Here is a 19276-nt window from a genome sequence, read left to right as displayed (position 1 = left end):
TGTCAATTGGTTCAAATTTGACTGAGTTATAGTGGAAAACAGACGAATATAGAAGCCACCGCCCAAGTGGCGCGATTCCCTATGTGATTCCTCGAGAAATTTCCAAAGAATACATTTAGGAAATTGTAAATCACCTATTCCCCCAAAATTTCTTCACGAATTCATACAGGGATTCTTTGAAAATTCGTTCAGAAATTAATTCAGAAATTCCTCTTCATATTTATTTAGAAATTTCTCCTGGAAGTTCTTTAGAATTTTTTTAGAGATTCTTTCAGAAATCCTTCTGAAGGGTTTTAACCCTTTGAAGCCGGAGGGGTCATATTGACCCCACCAATAAAACCGAGCTTTACAAACGTGTTCGAAGCCAGCGAGATTGCGACAGGCAAAATAATCCGACTTCCAAGGGTTACGTCTCCCCTGGGTTGCTTCAGAAATTCCTCCAAAACATTCGTCAGAAATTGCTCCAGAGTTTCCTCTAGAGATTTCTAAAGATTTTTCAATTGATGCATGATTTTCTTGGTAATTCTTTCATGGACTCTCCTGAAATCTTTCCTGGGATTCATTTCGAAAATCTTCCTTTGGTTTCTTCAAAAAATCCTGCAGGAATTCATAAAGAAAAAATCTTCAGAAATTCTTCCTGAGATTGAAAGAAAAAATCCTCCATGTAATCCTTCACACTCTAGAGTTTCCCCAAGAAATATCTTCAAGAACTCCACAGAAAGTCATGCTGTCATTACCATCGGAATCGTTTCATGGATGGAAAATTCTTCATGGAATCCTTCCATAAAACTATCCAGGAATTCCTTAAGAAAATAGATTCCTTTAATAAATTTAGCATAGTATCGGGATTTCTAGGAAGTTTTTTTGGGATTTCTAGAGATTCCTCCAGAAAATTTTCCAATTATTCCTCTGGAAAACCTCGACGAACTTTCTCAAAAACTACTTCATGGATTCTTTCAGAAATACATCCGGGGATGCCACAGATTTATGCCGAAAAGCAGAAATTTAGAATCTCTTTGAAAATTTCTTCATATTTTCTTGTAGAAATTATGAAGAAGTTTCTCCAAGGATTACTTCAGAAATTCCTCCTCAGAGATTCTTCCAGAAATTCCAAAAAGTCCCTTAGAAAACCATTCGCGAATTCCTCCTGAAATAATTTCATAGATTCCTTTACAAAATCTTCTGAGGGATTCTTCATGAAATATTCCAAAATTTGGCAATTCCTCCAGCAGTTCCTTTAGAAATTTCTACCAGAGATTCTTTAGGTTTTCTAAAGGGATTTCTTCAGATATTCCTTAAAGAAATTTCTCCTTCAGAAAGTGCTTAGAAAGTTTTAGAAATTTATTCAGATTTTTCCTTGATTTTTTCGTCTTCTTGGCGTAACGTCCCCATTGCGACAGAGCATGCTTCTCAGCTGTTCTATGAGCACTTTCTCTGTTATTTATTGAGAGCTTCCTATGTTAATGACCATTTTGCCTGTGTATAACGAGTGGCAGGCACGAAGATACTCTATGCCCAAGGAAGTTCAGGAAATTTCCTTCGCGAAAAGTTCGTGCTGTTCGCTTCATAAGCGGATGGTCATGGGTTCGATCCCAGCCCCGGCACTTTCGTCCGTTGCTCTTTCCCCCTGAGAGCAGCTTAGCAGTTTTTAGTTAGAAATTTCTCCAGTGATTCCTTTTGAAACCTCTTAAGGGTTTGTTTCGGAAATACCTCTACAGACTTATTCAGTATTTCAAGAATTACTTTAAGCAAATATTTCTTCAAAACAAATTGTTTTTTTTTCAGAAATTTTTCTATATGGATTCCTGTACAAAGTCCTCCAAGAATTCCTAAAGTAATTCTTTCGGATATTCCTAAGGAAAAAGACTTCTTTCCAAAAATTGCCCCATTAATTCCTTCAGTGTACTCAGAGATTGCTCCAGGAAGTTCTTTCTCCGCAATTTGAGGAGCACTTATGGTGTTTTTTTTTGGTTAAATAAACGATAAAAAATTAAAACCGTCCAAATAAATTTTCCTCATTTAAATGCATTCCTCATTTGAATTCACGAATCAAACCAGCAAAACATAGAGATACAGTTTTGCTCCGATTCTATTACGCCCCTTTTCAAAAACGGTTTTAAAAACTCTACAACATCTATACGTATTTTAAATCTTTTTAACGTTGCAAAGAGCATTGTAACATTCATTTTGATAGAAAAGGGGAAACACTCTCAAATGTAACAGCAAATGAATGAAAAATTAAGGATTGACGAGCGGAAGGCGTGATAAAATTTGAACATTACTGTATCTCCATATTCTTTTATCTTTTCTTTGGCCTGACATCAAATGAAAAAAAGCTTAGAGTTTTATGAGCAATTCCACAGTAATTAATCGATAACTTTTTGAAAGTGTTGACACTTTTTGAATTCACATTGGACCTCTGTCTTTTTGCATAGATTGCTCCAGAAATTCCTGCATGAATTTATTCGAAAATTTCTCAGTTTTAAATATATCACAATTTCTAGAGAATTTCCAAAAAATTGTCCACAGCTTCCTGTAGAAAACTTCCATGAATTTTCTCAAAAAATATTCCATGGATTGTTTTTGCAATATCTCCGGAGTTGAAGTTGTTTTTTACGAAACTCCTGCAGGCATACCTTTAGATATTTCTTTATCAAATTTCACCAAGGAAGTCTTGTTCGGAAATTCCTGCAGCAGTCTCTTCCGAAATGTTTCCAGGGATTCCTTCAGGAGTTCTCCAAAGGTATTCCTTCTCGGACATCTCCAGAGATTCCTGCGGAAGTTCATAGAGTGCTTCCTTCAAGAACTTCGCCGGGTATTTCAGTATGTATTTTTTCAAAAATTCCTCCAGGATTACTTCCGAGGATACCTTGAGGAATTTATCTACAGATTCCTCCAGGAATAACCTCCAAAAAATCGTTCAAGAATTTTATTGGGGATTCAGGAGTTCTTACAAATATATTTCAAGAGGTTCTGCTAGATATTCCACCGGAAATTTAAGGAGTCCAGGAAATTCTTTAAATAATCCTTTTTCGATTTCTGCAGGAATTTTCCTTGAATTTCTTCGATAATTCCCCCAGAGATTTCACCATGAATCCAACTAGAGATGTCTTCAAAAAATCTTTAGAAAATTCATTCGACAATTTATTTGGGAATTCCTTTAGGAACCTCTCCAAGTATTGTTTCAGAAAACAAGACAAGAATTACTTCATGAATTTGAGGCACGGATCTCTTCAAAACTTATTAAATGATTTTTTTTTCAGAAATTTCGATAGGGATTCCTGTACAAATTCCTCCAGGAATTCCTACATTTTTTTCAAGAATTCTTTCAGAAATTCCTACAAGGATTTTTTTTTTAGAAATTGGTGCAGTGATTCCTTAAGGAATTGCTCCACCGGTTTCTTTAGAGTTTGCTACGAGTTTTTATCTGTATTAACGAGATTTTTAGCCCTAGGCTAGTTCATCTCGGGACCCACGCTTTACTTCCCTTCCGAAGGAAGAACTCACATTTCGCGAGTTTGTCGGGAGTGGGATTCGATCATAGGTCCTCGGCGTGATAGTCAAGTGTTCTAACCATCACACCAGGTCCACTCCACTGCTACGAGAGTTCTCTAATATATTCCACCAAGATTATGAGTTCTTTCTATGCAATTTTTTGATGAGTGCATGGTCATGGTGTGTTTTTCTTAACGCAACTATCGTTTAGATGAGGAAAATCACACTTTGATCGCCTATGGGGTCTAATATCAACATTTGTAATTTAATGTGATGAAATTCCTACCTCTTTGAATTAGATTATTAGCTTCAATTCAACGCCACAAAAAAGTGTTTATACACATTTGCATTGAGAATAGTTAAGGACCTGCAGCGTTGATCTAGAGATATGATCATCTATAAATTGATTTTCCTTTCCATTTATTATACGAGGTAATACTTCTATGACGTTGTTGTGAGGTACCACCAGCTGTTCATTGATCGCCACACCTGGCCGATAGTTATTTTTGAAACGGTAGCCTTGGAGCAATTAGTTGGCATCGGCTTTACCTTTGACCGCGGTCGCGTCGTCGCGCGGTCAATTTTTCTTAATTAATAAGCCTATTATATTAATTCCGTTTGGTCTCCGCGTTGCATTCATCCCCGACCACATGATTTTTTTGTTTTTTTTTTTCTCGTTTATAAATTTATAGCGTTCATGCAAACGGCGTGGTTTACAACAACCAATTACCCCTAGACCGCGTAATTGCACGTCGTACAAAATTGACGCGCGGTAGTCTGCTGATCGGTAGCTAATCTCTTCGAGGGTGGGAATTATGAATTCGAACATTTGTAGATGTAATTATCGATATCGGATTCGTCATTGAACAGTTGTATCCAATCAAGTATCCAACGAACTTATATGTATGTGATTATAATCAGACCGCGGCTCTATTCGGATTCCATCCATTTCCACACTTGCAATTATCGAACTTTGGCATAATTCATGTCATTCTTAATTGCCCTATTTAACATTGATAAAAAATTATGATTTTTTTTTTAAATATTTGATACAGCAATCAATTCTCAAGTTTGTTTATTTTCAAGTAATATTGAGTGATATTAGAATTTGCTTCGCATTACTAGATATTGAAAAAAATAATTGATCTATGAACCGTATTTGAAATATTGCCAAAACCACATATTCCTTGAAGGTAGGAGGTTAGTTCTTAGCATTTTATCTACTTTCGAACACCACAAGGTTTTGGGAACCATCTTTTCTAGTCTAGTCCACACATACACCGATATTCATTGAAAGAATTCTGGAAAATGATGGAATTGCTTACTTCCATCATTTTTCTAGTTATTATTAAAGCTTGCAGCACATGGGAAATGTATTACAAGCATTATAGTGGCCAGGCCTACTGTGCAGCGTTTTAGATTATACAATAAAACCATTGAATGGGGACATCTCGTACCAATCGACAAGGTTTTAGGAATCGTTTTTGTTTCATAATGTATTCGTTTCGGTGTTATGATAGTGAAGATACTTTGATTATTTAGGTACTGTGATTATAATTTGTTGTTTGATATGTATCAAACCAATTACATTTGACTTGAATTTGTGTTCAAGTCAAGTGGATTTCCTTTCCGATTTTCTGACACGGTTGATTGATAACCTCCATCTATATACATAGTTCACAGTCTCCCTTTTATTTCAATCAACCCATGGCAAATTTTAAATGAGTTTCATGCAACGTATGTGTGTCAATCATGATGTTCGATCAAGTACATCCCACAGCATCACACAGATCGAGTTCGTACTTGTGCCTCTGTACAGGTGAAAACTGATATTAAGTGCCAACGGGAAAGAAGTTACCCCGGATCACGTTATACCTATATGTAGGGAACTGGAAACAGGAGGAAGTTTGAAACATGATACCATCCCGGGGAACAACGACGCCGTCGTCGTCGTCGTGTGTGACAAGACTGCATACATCGGCTTTATTGGAAACTCACGCGCAGTTATGCATAATTTGATGATCAATTCATGTGCGGAGATTGTGTCACGGTTTGATTTGCGAACTGATGGGAGATGCGCTTCTGAAGCGAATTTCCTTTCCTCCCGAGAGAAAGGTCTGTCGGCCTACATGAATAAATGGATTCACTTTTTGCTACCAGCCTTTCCAGCAACGCGGAATTGAGTTTGGACACAATCTTTTACACTACTTTTCAAAATCAATGAGTTTGTCATCAAAATTAACACAAAAAAAAACATTTTCACACGGGGAAGAACCATCCGGATGGCGTAGCACCGGCCAAACTGACAGCGGAATCGCGAAAGAGAAAAACTGGCGAAAGAAATGTGACAAGCAGCTCAAAACACGTCTGCACGCGGCATCGCCTACTGCGCTTTTTCATTGCGGAAAACAATGTTCGGCATTCTTCATTACACCAACAAAGCTAGCCATGAAAATGTTCTACATTTCTCAGGTCATTTTGACAGACCACACACATGCACGAAAAATACGGATCATATATTCTACTTTATCGATCTTGTTGCCATCCTTTTCATTCTCAGATTAAATCTGTCAAAATGACCTGAGAATTGTCAGTCATTTTGAGGTTGGGTTCATTGGTGTAATAAAGAATTGATAAAAAGTGGTAAACTTGATTTTACTACATTTTTTGGTAGTGATACTTGTAAAACATGTTTGTATGATTTAAAACGTATCAACTACACTACAACATGCTTCAAGCAAGACATTCGGTATCAATAAAAGTAGTATTCACTACAAGTTCTGTAGGAATGTAGCAATATAGATGAATATCCTGAGAAATTTGAAAATTATGATGTAATATTTACAATTTCGAATAAAAACGGGTTGTGCCGATATTATGCATGACTCTTTCAATGAATGATAATCAACATTTGTGATTTCAACACCTTTTCAAGTGATTATAATTGCCTACAGAGATTTGTTTGAGGATTTGCTTGCAAGTTCATTCAGGATTCGTTCCTCTTAGGATGTAATTCTATCCAGGATTCTTCTTCTAATTCCTCACGGGATTTTTCCTTGGATTTCTACAACAACTTTTTCAATTTCTTACGCAATTTGTTACTGAGTTTATTGGGATTTCGTTACCGGGACTCGGGAAGAAAAACGGGAATACTTCTAGAACAAGAGCTTTATTTAAACGCGACTATACAGCACGAAGTGCAAACTTAAAGAGAGTGAAAAAATTCAAATTCAGTCGTGGCTTACTACGACCTTCTAAGGTTGGTTGCTAGGCAACGAGATGGGTGGCGGCCCAGGGTGGACAGTGCAACCAGAATAGCCGATTGCTGCTTCGATAACACCCCCTCTCAATCCGATATTCCGAGGCGGCGTCCAAGTTGTCCCAGTCGTCCAGCATCCATTGGTTTGGTGAAGAGGTCTGCTAGTTGATCTTCGGTTCTCACATACTCAATCCTCACGTTGCCGTTCGAAATGTGATCCCGAACGAAATGATGCTTCACGTCAATATGTTTGGATCGTTTCGATTCGCAGTTCTTGGCCATTCCAATACAACCTTGGTTGTCCTCGTAGATTGTAACCGGACTTGAGTTCTTCAATTTCAGATCATCCAAAATACCAGACAGCCATACAGCTTCCGATACTGCCGAGCTGAGGGCGATGTATTCGGCCTCGCTTGAAGAAGTAGCTACAGTGGTTTGCTTCTTGCTTGACCAGCTGACAAGATTGCCAAAAACGAAAAAAGCAAACCCACTCACCGATTTACGATCTTCGATGTCCGAAGCCCAGTCCGCATCGACGTAGCCTACTAATGGTTTGGCGGATCGTACCTGCTTGTACTCCAAGCACCTCGCTTTTGTCCCTTTGATGAAGCGGACCACCCTCTTCAGACTTTGCCAATGTTGTGTGGTTGGCTTTTGTTGGAATCGTCCTAGGAATCCTACGGAGTAACAGATATCCGGCCTGGTGCACAGCATCACATACATCAACGACCCAAGAAGTTCTCGATAGGGATGAGCCGTAGGGTCCCCGGCTCGGGCAAGCTGTAGTCCTTTTTCCATCGGAGTTTTGACCGGATTGCAGTCCACCATCTCGAAGCGCGTCAAGAGCTTCTCCACATTTGCTTCTTGTGACAGCCGCATTCTTCCACGCCTCACATCGTAATCCAAACGCATGCCAAGGAAATGGGTGACTTCCCCGCAATCGGTCATCGCAAACATCGCTGTCAGTTGTTGTTTCAGCTTCACGATGGTCTCTGGTTTCCTTCCGCATATCAGCAAGTCATCCACGTACAAAACGACATAGATTTCGTCACCGTCCTGAATCCTTGTATAAAGGCAATAATCATGCCGGGATCGTACAAAGCCCAATTTCAATAACTTCTCATTGAACTTTTCATTCCAGCATCTCGGCGACTGTTTCAAGCCATAGAGTGACTTGAGAAGCTTGCAGACCGTATTCGATGGCGCCTTCACTCCGTCCGGGACGGCCATATAGATGTCCTCCTTCAGTTCGCCGTAGAGGAAGGCCGTTTTCACGTCCATGTGGTGGAAGGAAAATCCCAGATGGACGCCCGCTGCCAGCACTGTCCGGATTGTGGCAAGCTTAGCCACGGGGGCAAACGTCTCGTCGTAATCCAGTCCATGTTTCTGGAGGAAGCCCTTGGCGACAAGCCGAGCCTTGTATCGTGCTGGATTTCCACCGACATTGTCCTTGACCCGGAACACCCACTTGGCCTTAAGGGGTTTCACGCCATCCGGGCACTTGACGAAGCGCCACACGTTGTTCGTCGCCATCGATTGCAGCTCGTCCTGAACTGCACCAAGCCATTCACGCCGGTCGTCACGGCGCATGATGTCGTCATAGCACATGGGAACATCTGTGGAAATTGATTCGCCAGAAGTTGCTCTATAATTTACGAAAAAGTCGAACAACTTACCAGGAAGCCGGCGCTCCCGTTCGCTGCGCCTCAACACCGGCTCACTAGGAGGTTCGTGTCTTTCAATTTGCGAAGGGAGCGCATCAGCTGGTTCTTCCTCGGGATCAGCAAAGTCGTCTTCATCCTCGGTTGTGCCACCAGCAGCCTCCTCGCCACAGGAATCGCTTGCAAAATCGTCATGTATGGTGGCACCGGCTTCATCTTCAGAGATTTCCCCCTCTTGCTCGAACGGGAAATTCACCACCAGTGGTACCTCGTCGACAGGCTTCAACTGAGCATAGGGAAACGTAGCTTCATCGAATTTCACGTCACGAGCAATTTTCACCTTCTGCGCTTGTGCATCCCAGAGCCGATAACCATTTGGTGCGTAGCCGATCATAACCATTTCACGGCTCTTTGAATCCAGCTTCTTCCGTTGTTGACTTGGAATCCATGCGAAACATCGGCATCCGAACACTCGCAGCTTGTCCAGATTTGGCTTCGAATTGAACCACCTCTCAGCCGGGGTCATACCGGCAGGTAACGCGGCCGTGGGGCTCCGGTTCAACAAGTACACGCACGCCAACGCTGCTTCGGACCACAAATATTTCGGCACACTCGAACCGATTAGAACTGCACGAACCTTCTCAACCAGAGTCCTGTTGAATCTCTCGGCGACTCCGTTTTGCTGAGGCGTATAAGCAACAGTGCATTCAAGTTGGATACCTTTCCGCTTGTAGAACTTGTTCTGGGCGTTGGAACAGTATTCTCGCCCTTGGTCGACGGTGATTTTCGAAATCGGCAGCCCAAATGCCGCCGAGACTGTGGCTTCATACTCACGAAACTTTTCGAACACGCCCGATTTCCTCTTGAGTAGGTAGATCATCGCAAAATGGGTGTAGTCGTCGATGAAGGAGACGATGTACCTGGACCCGTCCCAGGCAGGCGGATCGATCGGGCCACAAACGTCGGAATGAATGCGCTCGAGGGGGCGACTGGCACGACTACGGGTCCCACTGAACGGTTCGCGGCATTGCTTCCCTTGCACACATGCTTCACAAAAGCCGATCGATGGTAGCTTCTTGATTCCGGACAGCATCCCTTCTTTAACCATGGTGTCCATGCCATGCTGACCGATATGACCCAGCCGCCGATGCCACAGTGTCCCAGGGTCCGTTTCGCAGGCATTAGCGCAAGCGTGTTCCAACGTCAGCACTATTTCATACAAGCTGCCTATTAACTTGCCGGTCGCTAGGAGCTCACCACCTTTCTTCAGAAACGCCAAGTTGCCGGAAAACACAACATCGATGCCAGCTCGGGCCAACTTTTTCACCGACATCAGGTTTTCTCGTAGATCCGGCACGAAAAGGACATCCTTCTTGTTGAACAGGACCCCTTTGTTGCTGACTCCATCAATTACACCGGTTGTCCTGGTAATCATCGCCTGGCCCTCTTTTGCCACTTTTATTTCAATCGGGCACGCCAACGTTTCAAAAGACGAAAAAATCGATTTTTCACTCACCAAATGATCGCTGCAGCCAGAGTCCAATTTGAACGCCACCGTGTTGGTTCGGTCACGTTTTGAATTTTCTGCGTCTGCCATGAAGCTCACCGCACTTCTGTTCACACAGTTGGCCTCGCTTTTTCCACGTCCGTTGCTATGCCCGTTGCCACGGCCACCGTTGCTATGCCCGTCGACATGGCCGCCGCCACGCTGCTGGCAGTCTTTTTTCATGTGCCCACGTTTGCCGCATTTGTGACACTTACCAACGAATGTGCGTTGACTGCTTCCAGAAAATGCGGCCGATTTGTCCTCGCAGGTATCCTCCTGACGGTCCGAGCGTTTTGATTCCTCCGCCAAAAGCCGTTGCTTAACCAAATCGAGCGTCAGGTCTTCCTCACTCACGTTTTCCAACGCCGTCACCAAGGGGTCGTACGAATCCGGTAGCGTCAAGAAAAGTTGAGACACCAGATCCCCCTCCGCGAGGGTTGCGCCGGCCGTTTTGAGCTTTCTCACTAGCCCATCGAATTCGACGAGATGACTCCTCATACCGCTGCCTTCCTTCATCCGGAGCCGCGCCAGTTGCTTCCTAATCAACGTCTGGCTGGCTATGGACTTTTTCGCGTACGTCGCCTCCAGGCTCTCCCACATATCTTTTGCGGTTGTCTTTTCCCGAACGACTTCCAGGCACTCATCGGAAATAAAACTCACCAGCAGTGATTTTGCCTTCCGGTCCATTTCCACGAATTTCGCTCGCTCAGCTTCTACTGCCGGGACTTCCTCGGTGAGAACTTCTGACACGCCAGCGGCTTCGATGAACAGCTTCACCCGATAACTCCAGTTCTGGAACTCGCTTCCATTTCCGCGGAACTGCGGAATTCCGTGCGCCAGCTCTTTCTGTGTGGTGCCCATAACCTATTGGGATTTCGTTACCGGGACTCGGGAAGAAAAACGGGAAAACTTCTAGAACAAGAGCTTTATTTAAACGCGACTATACAGCACGAAGTGCAAACTTAAAGAGAGTGAAAAAATTCAAATTCAGTCGTGGCTTACTACGACCTTCTAAGGTTGGTTGCTAGGCAACGAGATGGGTGGCGGCCCAGGGTGGACAGTGCAACCAGAATAGCCGATTGCTGCTTCGATAACAGAGTTCTTGGAAAGTTTTTCCAAATTCGTTTTCATTTGCATTGACGTTAATGTTGATCGATTCTCGCTAATTGTTGAACAATTTATACCGGATTCTTGAAGGTTCTTGGGGTTCTTTCATGTTCTAATGGAGTTTCAGGAATGTTTCAGAGAAATTCCAAGAAATTTCAGGGGGTTTTAGGAGAGTTGCGGAAGAGTTTCCGGGGGATTTTTGGAGAATGCAGAGGGATTTCAAATTAGTTTCATGGGTTTTAGGAGGAGTTTCAAGGTGTTTCAAGGTTTCATGTGATATCAGGTATGTATATATTCCCCTGAAACGCTGCTTAAACTTCCAGAAAATTCCAGGAGAGCTTCTGAAACCCTCTGAAACCTAGTGCAACACCCTGGAACGACCCTCAAACCTCTTGAATCCCCCTAGACACCCCTGAAACTTCCGGAATGCCCTGGAACAAAAAATACCTAATTTCGACTTATAACATGAACTGTTTAGGTAGTGTTCAATAATTGGTGAATCACCCTACCTTCACGAGACAGTGCATGAAGCTTGAGACACACAACACTTTCAAACATTTTTTAAGACGGGATGTTTCAGGGATGTTTCCTAGGGTTTTATGATTTATAGGATTTTATAAGGAGGGTTTTTTTTCGGAGGAAATTCATCGAAAATTTAGAGGGATTTCAAGGAAGTTCCATGGATTTTAGGAATACAACCCAGGAATACGCCCTTGAAACGCCCTGAAAACTTCTGGAACGCTCCTGAAACCTTCTTAAATTCCCTTGAACACCCCTGGAACGTCTCTGGAACTTCTGGAATTCCTTAGAACTTCAAGGGGTTTCTTCAAAAAGTTCACGAGGATTTCTTGCGGAGAGGGAAACAAAATTCTCCGAAATTTCCTTCGGGATTTCTTTTAGTGGTTTTCCGGGAAAGTTTTCCAACAGATTCTCTGGGTATATCTTGGAATCTTTCTTCTATAGTTCCTCCGGAAATTTCTCTCAGGTTTTCAGAATTTCTTACAGAATTCGGCACCAACATTCAAAAATAGTGTAAATGCTTTTTCAAACAGTGCCTTTCTTCATAACAGTGAAGAGTATTTTATCTCTCTCAAAGTTATCCACTAGTAGTTTAACCCCTTCGGGACGAGTTTTTTCACAAACCTCGCCGCTGTAGAACGCGTCAGCGAGGTGCAAATGACCCAACTATCCTGAAAGAGTTAAGGATGATTAAATCCTCTCTTTCCAAAAATGATAATAAATTTCATAGAAATATGCAATATAGATCACATCTTTGTAAGAAAGAAATGTTTTCAAAAGCAGTTATGCCTTTTTAAAATGTTGATTCCGCATTTAGTTTCAACCCGTGATTACTTTCACTTTGTTTTTTTGTAAGATGTCAATATTTTTCTTGAAATGTTTTCCGAAGTTTCTCAGAAGTTCTTGTCGGAGTTCCTGACGAGATTCCACCCGGATTTATTCCGACATTTCTACGGGAATTTCTTATAAGAAATTTAGTAGAAGAATTTGGGCAAAATCTGTCGGGTAGCTATTAGAGAAATCCCATCAGTCACACCCAAAGAACCCCAGGACAAAATTCGTTAGGGACTCTAGCTAGAAATCTCGTAAACAACTACTCAGAAAACACTGAAAGAGATAGCCGGAAGAACTGTATGAACAATAGTAGCAATAGCTCCAGTAGAAACTTCAAAAGCAATTCTGATTTAATAATAAACCTTGGGAGGGAAGTTCAGGATTAGCTCTAAAAAGCTCTGAAAGACGTCGTGGGAGCAGCACTAGAAGGAATCTTCTAATTTATTCCGGGGAAAACTCCGAAGGAAATCTCAAATAGAACTTAAAGAGAAATCCCGCGAGGATCTCTGTCCCTATCCCGGGAGAAACTCTAGACGAAAACGATAATTTCTTGAAGAAATTACAGGAGGAGCTTAGGGAAATATCCCGTGAGGGACTTAGAACATACCCGGGATATCTCTGATAGAAATTTCGGGATGAACGCCTGCAGAAAACCCATGAATATCTTATAAAAAAAACAACTTCTAGGAGGAATTTTAGTTGAAATCCCAGAAATTATGAGAGAAATCTTTCGAAAATCTCGGGAAGAACTCCTGAGAGAATCTCGTTAGGAACACCGAAAAGAATTGCAGAAAATATGTAATTCAAATATCCTGGGAGAAATTCCTGTATAAATATCGGGATGAACTCTGGGAAGAATTCCATGAAAATTTTTGTATTATACCAAAGTATGAAAGGAATCCTGCTCTTTTTTCACTACTTTTTATTCCTACAATCAAATAGTGATCATTGACTGTATCTGTAGATTTGAAGATCCTCACTCGAGGCCAATTTCTAAACAGTGTTAAACTTAGCATTGCTTTTTTGAAAGTATATGTTGCAGGTTGCTATCAAAATAAATCGAGACCACGCTCATCAACACCCTATCGGAAAAAAGCAATCTTCGGGCTATCTGTTACGGGTGTTGATGTTCGTGGGTGGATCAAGATGAGCCAGTTTACAAAAAAAAACACTTAGGCCCTTTTCACATGTTACGCTAGTAATCATGAGTTACACCTGTAGGTGTGATGCCCTATAGCCCACCGATTCTAGAATATCCATAGAACTGGTTTCAACTGGTTAGCATTATCCAAGTTATTCTTGGATAGATATATGACTCAGGACGTGTTCAAAGAACACTGAGCTATGCATCAGACTTCGTCCCAGAAGGGAATGTAACAATGGAGAGAATATGAGGACAAATTCAATCACAAGTACCATTACCAAAAATCGAATTGACATAACCTTCAAGAAATCAACAAGCCCATGTAGAACTTCTACACGGTACTGTTTCCCACAAAAGTATGACTTCGAAAGCCAATCATCTCCCGCATGGTAATAACCCTTTCCGATATGGACCCCCAAAATGCCATGTCACTTCAAACCGATAATTCATCCCTAATGGAGCCACTACTATAGCAAACCATTGAGAAAACCAAATTGGATAATTAATCATCATTATGCGATTATCTACCAGCGTGGATCCAACACGCACACATTTTTCTCAATCCCACTGACTGCCTGCGTTTGAAAGTTCCAAGACTTTTGCTTGTCAAATTTAAGAAAAAGCTACCCAAACACACAATTCACCTTCTATCATCGTCCCGGATGGGATCGAGCTCATCCAATCGCACAGTCATCGAGAATAGCGGTCTCTCACTACTACAGTGGATCCCCGGTATTTTTACTCCGCTTAACAACAAATCTGTCGAACTAACGCTTTTTAAAATCAAGTTCGCTTTTTCTAGTCAGAAGCTTAAAACATTTATAAACAAGAATGCAAATTTTATATCTATCATTAACCTTTTATCATGAATGAAAAGTTGCGAGTTAACATTAACAGGGATGAACGGTACAACAGGAAAAAAATGCTTGGCAACTAATCATTCTCCCTTTCTCGGCTCTTCAATCTGTTTTGATCCAATCGTGTAAATATGAATAACTTTTACCACACATTACCTCACGGCAAGGCTCATGGCCTCCTCTGTCTGTCCCCCTGTTTCTACTGTTGATGCGGAGGTGTCTAATAGCTATTCGATGATGATGATGGCGATGGCAAAGTTTGATACAAATAACTAATTAACGAGATATGATGCCTCCTAACACATGTGGGTATCTCTACGCTCGACAACAACTTTAGAGTGAACTAACTGACTGACTGACTGACAAACAGTTGACTAATTGACGTCCCACACGTCATATCTTCGCACGGTGGCCGCTGTGACTAAATACTTGGAATTATCGGTGTGTTGCCAGATTATATTCGTTAGGATCGTTTCGTCAATGCATAACAAACATAAAATAATCGTATCATTTGTTTTGAACGTTCATTGATTGACAGTTATCTAATGGAAATATGGCAACAATGCAACTGGTCCACCTCACAGGCAGGCTGCTGTCAACACAACGTACACCTACCGTTGCCGACGTCCTTTTATTTCCCGTCTACTTTGTTCAGTTGCGTTCAGCCCTGTCAGAGATGAGAGTGCGGTGAATACTAACCATGATCACGCAAACGAATCAATTTATCAAAATTGATAAATGGACGCAAACTTCCTACTCTCGGTTGCTCCCCGGTTTATCGGGTAGACTCAATGTGGTCAGTGCTTTTCGTGTTTTATTCACATATGTTCGTTCGTGCGTTTGGGCTTGATTTGTCCGCCTTGAATTCCTGTATTGATAGTGTTGAACTTTTTGAATGGCTTGTTTAATCCTAGTTGGCATAGCGATGCGATGGTGGTCTGCTAGCTGTTGTCGGTGGAGGCCTACTACTCTGAAAGCTGACAACCTAACTGATAGCTGTTTAGGGGTTCATTAAAGATCGTTTTAGATTTCACTTCATCGGTGGTGTCCAGTAGCCTAAGCTAAGCGATCAATCATATCAATTACAGCCAACCAACCATTGAGTAGTTGTAGCACACCAGTAGTAGTGTAGTGTGTGGTGGAGTGGGCTTACAGTAGAACCAGACTTGTAGTGTAAATAAGATAAATAACAATTAATAACGCATTAAACATGTGTTTAATTTTAATTTTCCGTCGTTTTTCTTCCATTTTCTTCCTTCTCCAATCTCTAAACAGACGGCAGCATATGGGCGGGTGGACCACGGCTACAGTGAACTCCAAACAGAATGGACTGCCGACGACGCCGAGCAGCAAGAGTGCAGCCACCAGCCCGGACCGGCTCCGGGGGGCAACGCACGATCTGTTCGAACTGCTGGAACGAGTGCAATGTTCGCGGTTGGATGACCAGCGATGCGTTCTGCCGTCGTACTTCACACAGGTGCGTACTGTCAATTTTGAACTGTTTCTTTTTTTGCGAAAAACACATCACAAACAGACAGCTACCGTCGTGCGGAGCTGCTTCGGACAGGTTCTAATTGAGTTTATACCCTTCTTGTACCAACTTTTCAAAGGGTTGGATCACGCTTATACAGCTTAAGACCTATATTCGCGAGAGTTGGATGACCTAGAACATATTTGGTTAATGTTATCTACAAAACTCTTCTATGGACCTGTAGGAGGTTACACCGCACCAGTAATGAAACAACAACCCATTTATTACGCGTATTGACCTTAGGGCCTTAACTTACGGAAGTTCTTGGAGATCCTACAACATCTTTGAAAACTACTTCTCTACAGAACTATGCTCCTTGGACCTGTAGGATGCTACACCGCATCAGTAATGTAGCTACAATCTATTGATTACGCTCGTAGATCCTAAGTTCTATACTTACGGAAGTTTTTGGATGACCTAGATCATCTATGAAAATCAGTTCTCTACAGAACCATGCTCCATGGACCTGTAGGATGTTGCACCATAGCAGTAATGTTACAATTTTCCATTGATTATGCTTGTAGACCTTAAGGCTTGTGCTCGCGGAAGTTCTTGGATGACCTTTAAAATCTTTGGAAACTACTTTCAACAGAACCGCGCTCCATGAATTTGTCGGATGTTATACTGTATCAGAAATGTAACAACAATCCAGTGATTACGCTTGTAGATCTTCAGGCCTTTACTCGTGGAAGTTCTTGAAGGTCCTACACCATTTTTGAAAACTACTTCTTTACAGAACTATGCTCCAAGGATTTGTAGGATGTTACACCGCATCAGTAATGTAACAACAATCCATTGATTACGCTTATAGATACGTAGAACGTCTTTGGAAAGTTATGCTTTACAATACCTTGATCCATGGACTTGTAGGATGTTATACCGCATCAGTAATGTAACAATAGCCCATCGATTTCACTTAAGAGATCTCAAGGGCTTCAACGCGGAAGTTCTTGGAAGACCTAGAACATCTTTGGAATGTAGTTCTCTACAGAGCTATGTATGCTCCATGGACCTATAGGATGTTACACCGCATCAGTAATGTAACAACTATCCATTGATTATTCTTGTAGATCTGCAGGCCTTCACTAGCGGAGGTTCTTGAAGATCTCACAACATCGTTGAAAAATAATTCTCTACAGATCTATGCACCATGGACCTGTAGGATGTTACACCGCAACAGTAATGTAACATTTTTTTTATATTACGCTCGTAGATTTTCAGGCCTTTTTTTCGCGGAAGTTTTTAGGTATCCTAGATCTTTTCAAATAAGTTCTATGCAGAACCATACTCCTTCAGGAAACCCACATTTAAGCCCTCTTAAATTCCATTCTCCATAGGAAACTTGTTTAGGCGATTCATCGGGAATTTCGCAAGGTTTTTCTCAAGGAACCTCACTCTGAATTCCCCTTGAAGTTCCACTGGGAAGTTCTATAGGAGTTGTACTGGAAGTTCCATCAGGAATTCCATTATGAAATACTTCAAGAGTTTCAGCGGGGTTTTAGTCTTCAAAAACTCATCGGAATTCCACCAGAAATTGCTTCAGATTTCCACTATGAAGTTCTACTGGTAATTTCTCTGGTAGGGGGAAGTTCACCGGGAAATTCTTTTTGGAGTTTCTCTAGGCATTTCTCTAGAAGTTCTTTGCATTACCAACCCTTCTGAAACCTTTACCCCCTTTGCATCACAACATTCAAGAAAATGCTAGTGATTACAAGACATAAACGTTTGGGATATCCCCAGACGAGAGGAATTTTCCCCAGCAGCTCTTTAGTTACGGAATTTCCACAGTAGTTTCTCTGGGAAATCCTCTAGTAGCAGTTCTAACGGGAATTTTTTATGAGTTCCATTACAAATGTCATTGTAAAACCCTCCAGGAGTTCCGCCGGCGATACTTTTTAAATTTGTTTGAAGATAATTCTTGAAAAGGAATCCAAAAGTTATGTAGGATACTCCTTTAGGAGATCCACCAAGGTTTTTTCAAAGAACTCCACTGTGCATTCCTCAAGGAATTCCATTAGGAATTCCCCTGCAAGTTCCACTGGGAAATCCTCTAGCTAGGAGTTCCACTGGGAACTCCTTCAGAAGCTTTATTCAAAATTTCATCTGGAATTCCTTACTCTTCAGGAGTTCCACCGACGATCCTGATGTTTGATGCTTAATCTTTAAGAATGAAAAAGTTACGTCCCTTTATTAGTAGTTACACCATGAAGTTCTATCGGAATTTCACCAGAAAGTTCACTATGAAATCCGATGGGAATTTCTTTAGATTTCTACTGGAAAGTACTCTGCACTGGGATTTCTTCAGGAAATTTCTGGGAGAATTCTTCCAGAATTCGCATCAGAAACTCTTCCTAATGTTCATGTGGGGATTATTGTAGAAGTCCCTTTGGGAAATTTAGTAGAAATTCTTGTGTGATCTCTTCGAGAAGCTTCTTTTGAAATTCTACCGTGCGTTTTTTAGAAGTGTTTCAAGGATTTCTTTCAGGAATTACTCCGGAAATTTGCCAGAATTTCTACTAGAATGCCAAGGGCTGCAAGTCTCTCTAATAAAGATATAAAAAAAAAATTACTAGAAGGTTCTCCGGAATTTTTTTGTTTCTAAAGTTCCGCCGAGAATTCTTGCACAAGGTATTCTGAAAACTCTTCTAGATCTTTTCAGAAGAATTCTTTCAGAAATTCCCTCTTCCTCAGAAATTCCTCTATGGAGTTCTACTGGGAATTCTCCTAGAAGGAGTTCCACTTGGAATTTCTCAAAAAAGTTCACTCGGAATTTCTCTTTCTCTAGAAGCATTTGTAGAAATTCCTTTGCTATCTCTTCAAGAAGCTCTTTCGGAAATTCTACTACATGTGTTTCTCGCAAGTTTCTCAAGGAACTCTTCCAGGAATTGCTCCGGGAATCTGCCAGAAGGTCTACCACCGAGAGTACTTCCAGAAGTTCCACCGTAGATTCTTCCAGCAGTTTTCAAGGAAACTCTCCCTTGAATTCTTTCGAAAGTTCTGCCACGACCTACTGCACAAAGTCCTTCAGAAAGTTTTCCGAAAAGTTCTCCCGGAAGTTCTCTCGAGAAATCCTCCGGAATTTCCTCCGAAATATCTACCGGAAGTTTTTCCGAGAATTTATTAGGAAAACTATCCCCGATTTATTTATTTCTTTAAAAAGATCTTCCGGAATTTTCTTTAAATTTTGCTGCAGGAGTTTTTCTATAAGATCCTTTATGAATTCTACCGGAAGCATTTCAGTTGGGACTCCCCAAGGAATTCCCGGTGAAAATTTTAACGAATTAAACTTGAAGTTCCCGAAAGAAAAAAGAAAACCTCACACC

The 19276-nt window shown here is 41.4% G+C and overlaps 1 protein-coding gene across 5 annotated transcripts in view; it reads left to right on the top strand.

Moving 5' to 3' along the window:
- LOC109421495 (rap1 GTPase-activating protein 1) overlaps positions 1-19276 on the top strand; it is a 404145-nt gene that overhangs the window by 226481 nt on the left and 158388 nt on the right. For all 5 annotated transcript variants that reach the window (XM_029864352.2, XM_029864350.2, XM_019696169.3 and 2 more), the window contains exon 2: positions 15698-15899. In XM_029864352.2, coding sequence (XP_029720212.2) covers positions 15698-15899 — 202 coding nt within the window. The remainder of the gene's footprint in view (positions 1-15697; positions 15900-19276) is intronic.

Source organism: Aedes albopictus, chromosome 2, assembly GCF_035046485.1.
Source record: "Aedes albopictus strain Foshan chromosome 2, AalbF5, whole genome shotgun sequence".
In the NCBI taxonomy this organism is placed as follows: domain Eukaryota; kingdom Metazoa; phylum Arthropoda; class Insecta; order Diptera; family Culicidae; genus Aedes; species Aedes albopictus.
Note: the sequence above shows the minus strand (reverse complement) of the source record. Positions and strands in the feature narration are given on the sequence as shown.